The following is a 12530-nucleotide window of genomic DNA, read 5'->3' on the forward strand; positions in this document are numbered from 1 at the left end:
TTCCCATTGTTATATTTCAATTATTCGCGATTTAACATGTTCTTACAGATCTCAACTTGAATCATACTAATTTTGATCCCACTAATTATGAATTTGCTGTAATTGGAGCATCATTCAGTCAAGTTTTTCACCAAAGAAGGAAATGGGCCAAAGGCCATTCATGAAAGGATGGTGGCTGTGTGTGGTAACAGTGCACCTTCAGAGTACCAGGTGAAATTCTGGTCAAAACAATTAAATTGGGGTAGAGTATCCATCGAAGATGATCCACATCCAGGAAGTGGATCATCTTCGATGGTCCACTTCCTAGATTCCACAACCATTTCTGGAGTGGAATCCAAGCTGTGGAAACCCTTGTGCTGAATGACAGATGTTTAAAGGTGTCCCAAATCTCTAGTGAATATGACATCTGAAGGAACAGTTATAACCATCATACACAAACATTTGGGGATGACTAAGGTCAGTGCAAGGTGGGTCCACAGTTTCTGACACCTGTGTAGAAGCAATTCAGAGTACAGTATTGTGAGGAGAATTTAGAGCTTTATGGGAGGGATCCTGAAACTTTCATATCCAGAATTGTTATAGGTAATGAAATATGAGCTTCACTGGGATTCTGAGACCAAGCAAGAACCAATGCAATGGAAGCACAAGGGTTCTTCCCCACCCAAAAAATTTCGAACACAACCTTCAGCTAGCAAGATTATGACCATCATTTTTTGGGAAGCTGAGGGAATTTTTTACATTCTCTACTTGGAACACAAGCAGGCAGTCACTGGGGAGTCATATGCATCCCTACTATACAACCTAAGGGACATCATACAGAAAAAACGCAGTGAGAAACTTTCCAGAGGTGTGCTGCTTCTTCAGGACAACACACCACTGCACAGGTCACTTGCTGTTGCTTTGGGAGACTGACTTTACAGAACTTACCCATCCACCTTACAGTCTGGATTTAGCCCCCCACCCCCGTGACTATTTCTTGTTTCAACACCTCAAGAAAAATGTACATGGATGCCACTTTGCTGATGATAATGAACTGAATTCTGCTGTTTCTGCATTCTTTGATGGACAGGACAAAGAATTTTATTCGTTTTGTATTTCCTCGTTACCAACAAAATGGAACAAGTTTGCTGAAATTCAGGAGTTATATTGAAAAATAAAAAAATAAAAAAAAGATTTTTGCCTCTATCTCATTTCCTTCATAGGTTTATTGAACGCCCCTCGTATGTGTATCAGTAAGTAGTTGTATATAATAATCTTATAATTAATCTTCTACTTAACAATACTATGATATTTTAACTATTATAATCTTAAACTGGCTAATATAAGTGCAACTATATCTCAACAGGATATCACCTCATCTCAGCATAATATATACTGAAATAATCCATAAATACAGCCTATAACATTTCAATAGTTTCCTATACATATACCCTTGCAGTGTAGCCAATAAAATTTAATTTAATTTTTAATAGAAATGAATTTTTATGGGTTTTTAAAATGTACAGGTAACCGGAGCCACTACTAGCGTGGGCAGGAAATCATGCCCCCAGATTACCCAAGCACTAACTTTATATTCTTCAGTCATATACTGTTCACTTTCCTACAACTAAAATTTTCCACTCTGTGCTATTAGTCTATATGAGGGCAGGAGTGTATTTCTATCCTAATTCCTTATCTAATTTTGCCTCCTGTTAGCTAAATCACTATACAATTGCCTATAACCACAAAACACAACATGCAAACAAAAATATAAATGTTATATTAACAAGCTCTATCTTTGCAGCCAGTTGAAAGATAGGCCAGTAGATATACACAGATACAGAAACCTCATAAATAACACACACACATATATATATATATATATATATATATATATATATATATATATATATATATATATATATATAGGTGTATATAAAACTCAGAGCTCAGATGAGCATATATATATATATACACACACACACACATATATATATATATATATATACTCCAGAAGAGTATATTCTAAATATTATGGATATATAAACAGGACTGTTAAAATGGACAGACAGCTAGAAAGTACTTTGTGGGTTCTTATGTTCACAACAATCCACCAAGGGCTCTCCTGTAACAGCACATTAGCTGTAACTGAAGGTGACGGCCCCCTTTATGTAGTCGAAGGGGCATCTCAAGTTGAAACTTGGCATGCTATTTGTATGAGATTACTTATTTTTGTAACAGGCTCTAAGAAGACAAGTTGATGCCCTACAGCAGTGTTTCTCAACCTGTGATCCGCAGACCATCAGTGGTTCGTGAGTTGGTTGTAGATGGTCCGTGATAAGGTAAATTTTATTGTAAGTATAAAATATAATCACAAATAAAATTAAACTTGGCAATCAACTGTTTACTTTGTTTGTTTGTTTTTAGTTGTTGGCACATCAGCTTCTATGGCCATAATGCACCTCCCAAATTTTTGCACTTTATTCTGGTCCAAGCCCGAGGCGGGATTCAAATCTGCGACCTTTGGGTTGCCAGGTACTTTACCCACCTGGCTAGCTCGGTTGGCTTTGTTTCAAATCAAAACAAATCCAATACAATGTACATTGTACTGGATTTGTTTTTATGTATTTGTAAAGTATTTTTTACGTTTTCACAAAACTAGTGTGCGAAAATAACTGTTAAAATTTGTAGTGTTTATTTGATTGCATATGCTGGGTGAGTTTTTTTAGGATATATGTTTAATTAATAAGTGATATTGTTTGAGATTGGAATTATTTATTTTAGGAATTTAATATAAGCCCTATACTCAATATACTGAGTATATACTGAACAATATGGATAAGTAGCTAAAAACAGGATTTTTGAAACATCAACTGATGTTTCAAAAATCCTGTTTTTTCATAGATATAAAGATATAGTTTTTTCATAGATATAAAGAAACCCTACCCGGTGGTCTGCAGTAAGTAAAGAATGCTTGAAGTGGTCCATGAATGATAAAAGGTTGAAAGCAATGCCCAACAGCACCTGGGGGTGTTAGTAATGGTGGCTAGTATTATGCTGGATCAATACCTCCAAGTCTAGTCCAAAGTTGGAGCACCTGGAGCAGAATGCTCGTTCAAAGAAGATAATTATTTTACCAGGGCAATCAGAAATATCTATTGCAATAAAGGCAGATAGAGAAGAACTAGAGTATATCCATCTAATGCAAAAATAGACTATTGCTGAACGGGGTAAACCTGTGATTTTACAGGAAAAAAAATTTGACTCTCACCAGATTGTATTCTGGGCATGCCCAGGAGATAGGAAAAAACAGGAACTCGTAGTAGTAGTAGTAGTAGTAGTGGCATGTGATACAAGAAAGCAAATGTATGAGCTTATGCAGCATCAGCCAAAAAAAAAAAAAAAAAAAAAATCACACCATTCCCTCCAAATGCCTGTCCAGTTCCTCCTTAAATTTATTCAACTTCCACAACGACAGATGGAAGTTTGTTCCAGCAATTAACCACCCACTGGCTAAAGACAAATTTCCGCACATCTATTCTACATCTGTCTTTTCTTAATTTGAATTTATGCCCCCTTAGGTTAGTAATCTGAACAAGTGGAAGGATCCCATCAGAATTCAGCGTGCTCAATCCATTCAAGGCCTTATATACCTCAATCAGATCACCGCGCAGGTGCCTAGTCTCCAGCCACTGCAATTGGCAGAACTTAAGCCTCTCTTGGTAAGAGGAACACTTCATTCCCTCACCAATCTTGTTGCCCTTCTCTGTACCCGCTCAAGTAAATCTACATCCTTCCTAAAATGAGGTCTCCAGACCTGTACGCAGTACTCAAAGCGTGGCCTGACCATTGCCTTATACAGAGGGATAATCACCTCCTTTTCCCTGCTAGCAAAATTCCTATATATCATTGACAAAACCCCACTGGCAGCCTGTCTGCATTGCTCAGAAAACTTCATATCTGACTGCACAATTACTCCAAGGTCTTTTTCATTTTCTACCATCTTAAGTGTAGTACTACACAGTTGGTACGTTTCTCTGGGGTTACTTCTACCCATATGCAGTACTTGGCATTTGTCAAGGTTAAACTTCAGTTGTCATTTCTTAGCCCATCTGCCCAAATTATCTAGATCCTGTTGCAGTAGCAGACTGCCATTACTGTCATTAACAACCCTGCCAACCTTTATATCATCTGCAAACTTCGACATTAAGCCTGATATATCTTCATCAATATCATTGATAAATATACAAAACAACAGTGGACCTAATACCGAACCCTGTGGGACTCCACTAATAACATTAGTCCAAGAAGAGCAGCACCCATTGATTACCACCCTCTGCCTTCTCGCACTTAACCATCCTTTGGATCACTTTATCTGATGAGATTGTATTCTGGGCATGCCCAGGAGATAGGAAAAAACAGGAATTCGTGCTCTGTAGCACTTGCCAGCAGGCATACCAGTCTATTTATAGATATGCTTGCTATAATGTCATTAAGTGCTCTTCTGTACCGTTTCTTTGTTATAACCTCACTTACAGTGAGGTTATAACACTGTATAAGAAGAAAGAGTGTATCTGAGTGTTGCAAATTAAAGGTGGACTCTAGAAGTTATACCCAGGGAGGTCTATTTCCCACATCTGTGAGGAATATGGCATGAAAAAATTAGTCAGACACTAAAAAGCAAAGCTAAGGAGTTTGATTCTGAAGCTTCACTAGTATCTCAATTTTGGCTTCTCAGATATGACTAGGTTTTTCCAGGCACTATAGTCACAGAAAATTATTTTTATTTATGTATCAACGAATAAAGTCAAAGTAAATAAATTGTTTTGTATGGTTTAACTTCATTTCAGTGTTTATAACTGTTCAATAAAATCAATTTACTTATGTTAGTTAAATGTATGGTGTTGCCCCTTACAGAGTTTATACATCAATCTCAGTGTTTCTGCGACTTTTGAAGCATCACTGGAACTCCTGTTTCATAATGCTATTCAGCACTTTCTGCATTTAAACCTGAATCTCTTCAATGTCTCTTATTCTTTATCCTTTTAACTGGATTTTCATTTTGGGGAAACAGGAAGATGTTACAAGGGGCCTGATAAAAAGAATAGGGAAGATGTGGGACAATTGCCATTTTGTTCTTGGATAAAACCTGCTGAACCCACAAAGCCGTGTAAACTGGTGCACTGTCATGATGCAGAGGCCAATCCTAAGTGCACCATCTGCCTGGAAGTTTCTCTTAACATCCTTACTGAAATGCCTTAGGAGTCCCAATGTAGAAAGAACTGCATTCCTTTCACCAGGCCTACCTGGTGAAAAGAACTCCTGATGAACAGCTCCCTCAATGTCAAACAAAAACAATTAGCACATGCTCGATGTTTGATCTTGCATGGATGGAGAGATGGCCTTTTCTACTGGATCATAACTATAAACCCAGCCTTTATCATCTGTTAAGATCTTGCAAAGAAAGTTTCCGTCCTTCACGGACTTTGCTTGCAGGTCTTTGCACACAAAACTAGTTGTTTCTGTTTGTCATCCAGCAAATGAGGCACAAATTTTGCAGTAATCCACCTCATGTTTAAATTTGCAGTTAAAATGCATCAGCATGTATCCTAGTATGTAACAAATATAATTAATTGTATGCCATCTATCCTCATGGATGACTTTATGCACTTCCAACATTTTCATCAGTTCAACTTTAAGACGGACGTCCTTAGCATTCAAAATCCTGAACTAAAGTTTGGCTGCTTTGGAAATGCGAATAGCATTGAAAATTTGTCCTATACATAGCATTGAAAATTTGTCCTATCCATAGCATTGTCACTAAACGTTTGCTTAAGCATTTAGTAAGTCTCCAAAGCTTTTTCCCAAGTTTGTGACAAAATTTGATGGAAACAACTCACTGTTTTTTAACATCCATCATCTTACTCAGCCACAAAAATCACAAGAGACACTCAAGAGAAACACTTAAACACCAACTGCACGTGTCCTACTGGCACAAACCTCACACTAACTCACAATGAATTAGTTCAGCAGTATCTAACAGCACACTGCTTTATCATATGTGGTTGGCACTTCATACAGCCAAATGGAAACTTTTGGGTTGCACCTTATACATTTAGAGAGTAATTGTACGAATTAATAAATTGTCAGTTTATTAACTAATTATTATAAAGAGTCAATTATATGGAGTACAAATGGTCTTCTCTGGGGGGGAAAAAAACAAGTCAACAGGCATTCAGCAATAACAGACCATCCAATTAGTCCATAAAAATCAAGTGTTTACTGCAGTTGTCAGTTCTTTGTGGAACTAAGGACGTACGTATGGTTATTCACAGTTACTAACGACATTAAACATGGATAAACTTAACGTGTTTAAAAAATATGGGGCAATGCTGATAAAATATCATAAGTTAGGTCATAATTTCATTGCATAATCTGCAATCTTGCCAACACAAGGAAGAAGCATTAGATTTCACATGGAATTTGCATCAGCATGGCATGCAAAAATAACCTTACCATCAATGGTCTCCAATCAGGAACACAAAAGCATAACATCCTACTGGCACAAAACTTGCCACACTTATGAATTAGTTCAGTGGTATCTAACAGTGCACTGCTATACATGTAGATGGCACTCCACACAACCAGTGCAAAAGCTTTTGGCTTGCACTTTATACATATACGGAGTAACTGTACAAACTTAAACTGCCAATTTATTAATTAACATTAAAATTAATTTTAGAAATCACTGATGAAAAAGATTACTTGGGAGGATATGGCTGAATACCCATATTCAGAAAAACTGCATAAAAAAACATGGATTTCTCACTCTCCTGGTGAGTCACAGAAGGTTAATATTTAGAATAAGAAATAAAAGTTTAACATCAATTTTTTCAGCACAGTGCTATATGCCAACCTTAAAAAGATTCACACAGAAAAAGGTTGCTCATCCCTAACAAAGCTGGGGTTTTCCACATTGGGGGAAAAACAGGCATCAAGATAGGTGGTTAACCCCCAAACCACTACAAACTATAGTGATGTTAGTGAATCTACATTAACATTTCTACAGTAACCTTCCACATTCTAGAGGCTACAGACCAAGTTCAGGTTAGGTTACGTTTGTCCCGACTATAGTTTTGATATTCCATATTTTAATGCAATGTGTGATCATATCATCCAGAACTAAATGGAGAGCTTTTTCTGGATAACTGGGTCTCTGGCTGGTTGTAGATATTGGTCAACAGTGTCCTATTTTTTTTGCTTTGTAGTGATCCTGATATGAAATGCTGATCCTGTGAGGGTTCAGTTCCCCCCTAGACCAGGAATTGAACAATGAGCCAGGGTCTTAATGATTCCTGCTTCACAGATGGCAAAGGTTGGACTGTAAGTTTAAGCTGTGAGTGTGTTTGTTGGCTTTGTGCATTTCTACACCACAAATCTAATTACAAGCCTATGGGGAGGGTGAGTAGTGCTTTCCAAGTTGAGGATGAAGCTGATGTTAGAATATTTATATGGAAATGGAATAAACCAATGCAGTCATTTCAGAAGAGAAAAATGTCACCAACATAATGACACAGGCTAAGCATGTTCATGTGTGTGTGTGTGTGTGTGAGCATTTGATGCCTCTGACTTGTGGTCAACCATCACAATGCACAACAGAAATAGAGTCCTGTGTCTTGTTCACTAGTAATCAAAAAAGTTAAACAGAAGTTATGGACACTTCCAGCCTCCCCAGAAAAGATAAGCCAGTCTAGTGGGTGGATTATTAATACTGGAAACCCACACAGTGCAACCATACCAGATACCCCATGTCTGCATAGTGGAACATGACAATGACACCCAGCATGGAAAACATTGAAGAAGCAATGTTGCCTTCCACAACAAACCATAAGATCAGTAAATACATGTTGCATTTCAATTTTTATTAAAAATTCAGGAGGAAATAAGTACTGTATCACAAAAAGCTGGGTGAATATTATGCTGTGAGGTATGTGTAAGGAAGTGAATATGATTACTTTTATGTATTATTAGTTGATTTGTTAATTATTAATTGGTAAAAAGATAATTATTTCATTTTCAATTCTATTAATCACAAAAAAAGAAAAATTTATTTAAAACATGAAAATTAAGCACACTGCATAAATTACCTTACTTGTTTAACTTAAATTCTTGTTCTCCTTTTGTGGGACATCTGAGAATGAGTAATGATGCTAGCATTTTGTTTACTTAACCCTTTAAAAGCCTTATACACTTCAATTAGGTCACCTCAAAGATGGCTCTCTCCTAGAGACTGCAATTTACAAACATCCTTTTTTGTAAGAATATCCTTTTGTGTCCCAAACTAATCTTCTCAGCACTCTAGCCTATCTATTGCATTATACAATGAGATAATTACCTGTCTCTGGTGGAAAAATTCCAGAACCCCCCCCCACACCAAACTTGCATTGATCTGAGTGCTTCATGTCAGATTGTACTATTACCCCTAGGTCTTTTTTCTTTTCAAATGCCTTGAGTTTGGCCAAATGGTATGCTATTCCAGGATTACTGCTACTTAAATGCAGTAAATTTCAATTTTATTGATGTTAAACTTCAACTATTTTTTAACCCATCCTATTTTATCTAGGTCATCACGAAGTAACATGTCCCAATTACTGTCATTAACCACCCTTCTGTCCTTAGTTTCCAATGTCAAACTTGAAATAACTATATCAGTATATTAATAATTATTAAAAACAAGAAAGGGGCCTGACACTACACTCTGTAGTACATAACTCATCACATTAGTCCATGTAGAGTAATGGCCATTTATAACAACTCTCATTTCCTCCTACATAGCCTCCTATCATAACAGTTACTTGCTCCTGATACTACACTGCTTCAGTTTATACAACAATCATATATTTAGTACAGTATCAAAGGCTTTATTAAAATCTAAGTATGTGACATCAAAATTATTCTTTGCATCCAGTTCCTTTATGATAACATCATAGTAGCTAATCAAATTGGTGAGGCATGACCGTCCTTTAATAAATCCATACCATGATTGCTTTATAGCTCCACTCCTACCAAGATTATCTTGCATCACTTTAATCTACTGAATCCATTATTTTCCTTGGCACTGAGGTCTAATTTACAGATCTTTGGTTGCTCACTTCACCCTTTAAAACCACCATGTGAACAGGATATACATTTGCACATCTGATATGTAGGGAGATGCAAAATCACAATTACCCTGAATCTAAAGGATGCCCTCATTATTACGGCTAAAGGTTTGAGCAGCTCTTTTGCAGTTTCTTTTAATATAATTAAACAAATTATATTAAAAGGTGTTCTGTTCATATTTAGCTGCAGCAATTTCTCTTCCACCCTCCTTTCAGTAACTTTAAAATTATTTAACCCCCAACTAGTATTAAAAAGATGTCCATTAACCCCATCTCTAAAAACTTTGTGTGTGAATGTATATGCCAAATATTTATTCACTTCATCAGCAACCTATACAGGTTCAACAATAGTTATGCATTCACATGTGATTCATCCCTTTCCATCTAGTGTTAACATAATTTTTCTACTTTTCTTTGCAGTGTAGCCAAATTTCTGCAAATTGACTTAACATGACTAACCTGATGAATAACTTGATTTACAGAATACTCTGTAATTAACGTAGGCCTCTTTTTCCACTGACAATCATAACTATTCCATATATTTTAAATCCTGTGCTATGACACTTAAGAGTTAATCTCACATCCATTTTGGTCTAAACCTTAAACAATTTTTGTTAGATAGCATAAAATGCTTAGAAGCTCATACTAATTACCTCTCTGAACGCTTTTAGTAACATCAGTTATTCTGCAAATTGACTTAACATGACTAACCTGATGAATAACTTGATTTACAGAATACTCTATAATTAACGTAGGCCTCTTTGTCCACTGACAATCATAACTATTCCATATATTTTAAATCGTGTGCTATGACACTTAAGAGTTAATCTCACATCCATTTTGGTCTAAACCTTAAACAATCTTTATTAGATAGCATAAAATGCTTAGAAGCTCATACTAATTACCTCTCTGATCACTTTTAGTAACATCAGTTAGTTACTGAAAAGGATTTTTTAAAAAATTTCTGAGCTCATTGTAATCAACTCTGCAAAATTCCTTCCCTTCTCAGCAATTCACTGAATAAATCTACGTCAATACACTATGTTGACTGCCAACTAATGGTTCCTTTATTTTAAGATTATAAAATTCTTGATTTGCTAATCAATCCAAGAATACTTTATATTGCTGCCATGAAAAACACACGTAGAAAGCAGTCATCCAGCAAATGTAGAAATGTTCTGCTACTGAGTGAGCTGCCAACCCATGAGTTCCAATCAATTAGTTAAACCTGTACAGTTAAAATCCCCCATAATAAAGCATTGTGATTAGTTGGCTCACTATCTGTATAGATGTTCATTACAATCACCACAGTCATTTGGCCTATAACATACTCTCATTTTTCTTTTTGCACTGTTCATATCACACCAGACTGACTTAATATTACACTGGCAACCTGTTTTTCTGTTTTAGACACAAAAGCATAATTCCCACCTCCTCCTATCATGCATATCCTTACTTTACATTACAATTACCATATTCAAATTTTGCATCTCTAATACAGAATGTCACTATGTTTCTGTTATACCACAATGGTATAACGTATAATAATGTTATACCACAAAGCATTTAATGACTTAACCAATACTTAAACCTCAACAATTTATTTTTTTTTAAATTATACTCCAAGCATTGGTGTATAAGCAAGTAAATGCATGTCTGTTTGTGTGTTTAGTAATAAGCATAAACAGGCATGCAATTCCCCTGATTATGACTGTCTTTAAGCTATTAGTCTGTATCTCCCACATCCCCCAAACTAGCACTCTTCCAACTTACCTAACACTGTCACAATACTTAGCAAAAATATTCTTACACCGTTTCTATTCAAGGTTATCCAATTTATATATAAAAAAAAGCCCCTTCTTTTAACAAGCATTAAATAGGAAGGGGCAAGTTCTTTTGTAAAGCAGATACTGCACTAAGTCAGTGTATATTAAGGCTTTGGGAAAAGAGTCGTAGAGAATTCCGAAGATTAACTTTATTGCACAAATTCTACAAATAGTGATATGGCAACTGTGAAAAAACAAAAAAAAAAAAAAGGTGCTGCACCCACTGCAATAGTTGTTTTAATCCATCAATATATATTCGACAGCTCTGGTCATGAAATATATATCATTGATTTCTGTTTTCTTAGATTTGTGCTGCATGCAATTGACTAATATTACCAATAGTTGTCTCAGTAGGTCAAGTAGATTACTTCCGGAAATATGTTATTTGGAAGAACATTACAGATATACATCGTTTTGAAGTTTGATGGCAGCAGGCTTATCTTCATTAAGTTTATTTATACAATTTTTAGTGTGCCGATTTTGTTATTCTTTTAAATGTTATTTTATAACCTCTACCTAAACATCGCCATTCCCTTTTGTCTGATATTGTAGCCGAATTGGCCTCTGTTCACTTTCATGCATTTGTTTATAAAACGCTAAAGAAAGAAAATTAGTAGTGATAATTGTGGAAGAATATATGGATGTATATATATACACGAAGTTGTACTTAATTAATTTTCAAAGCTGTCTTACACACAAATTTGTCAATCTTACGGCGCAACTTTTCTATTGCTTATTGATAAATAAGTAAAGATGCAATGACAATTTGGATTTTAAACTTGGAGATTATCAGTTCTGATATTGCTAACCAGACTTGCCTAATGTATACAAAGTTTTTGGTTTGCTTCTGATGTCATGCAGCCAGCAATGCCATAATCCTTCTCCTAAATGTGTTTAACATAAAATTTACTAAATGAAGAAACATAAATAGTTCGGCTAAGTTTTAAGCAAGCAGAGTTGCAGCTGGATGACTTAAGTTTTAGGCCTAATTTATGAAGCACCGAATTTTCGGCGTCAAGCTCAAAATAACTAATCAACTTGAAATCGAATTATTACGCACCGATGTCAATGTAATTTGATTCTAATTCTTTTGGAGAATGTCACGCCATTAACTTTGCAGATCACTTACCAAATGTCTCCTTTTTTAAGAGATTTTTTCATAAAGCTTGAGATTTCATTTTTCTGCGTTTCCAAATTAGGAGCATTCGGCCCACCTTCCGCCATTTTCCAAGAAAGAATCTTTCAACCAGATGCGGATATGACGCGTTGATAGACTTGTCACTTCCTCTCTTTTCGAGAAGAGAAGTGCGGTTCGCTGCAATGTGACAGAGAATCGTAAGATTTGACGTCAGCACAAATAGATCGCGTAATTTGTCATGATGTGCATTTGACCAGTTTTATAATTTTGAAATGGACTGATGTATTTAATGTTTAGCTTTTCGGTATTGTTTTGCCTATATAATCAATCAGTGATGTGCGCACCAGTTGCGACTTATTTAACTTTCATTTGTGATCCTTTTGGGTATGGTTGTTTCCCCCTAAGGTTTAAAAATTCGCTTGAATC

The 12530-nt window shown here is 35.8% G+C and overlaps 1 protein-coding gene across 2 annotated transcripts in view; it reads right to left on the reverse strand.

Annotated features, from left to right (window-relative positions):
• LOC150086864 (ubiquitin carboxyl-terminal hydrolase 4-like) overlaps positions 1-12190 on the reverse strand; it is a 475539-nt gene extending 463349 nt beyond the window's left edge. For both annotated transcript variants that reach the window (XM_090372782.1, XM_090372781.1), the window contains exon 1: positions 12096-12190. In XM_090372782.1, the coding sequence (XP_090228908.1) occupies positions 12096-12190 (95 nt within the window). The remainder of the gene's footprint in view (positions 1-12095) is intronic.
• Positions 12191-12530: the final 340 nt, after the last annotated feature.

This window comes from Mastigoproctus giganteus, chromosome 4, assembly GCF_048544385.1.
Source record: "Mastigoproctus giganteus isolate SK-2022 chromosome 4, ASM4854438v1, whole genome shotgun sequence".
Classification (NCBI taxonomy): domain Eukaryota; kingdom Metazoa; phylum Arthropoda; class Arachnida; order Uropygi; family Thelyphonidae; genus Mastigoproctus; species Mastigoproctus giganteus.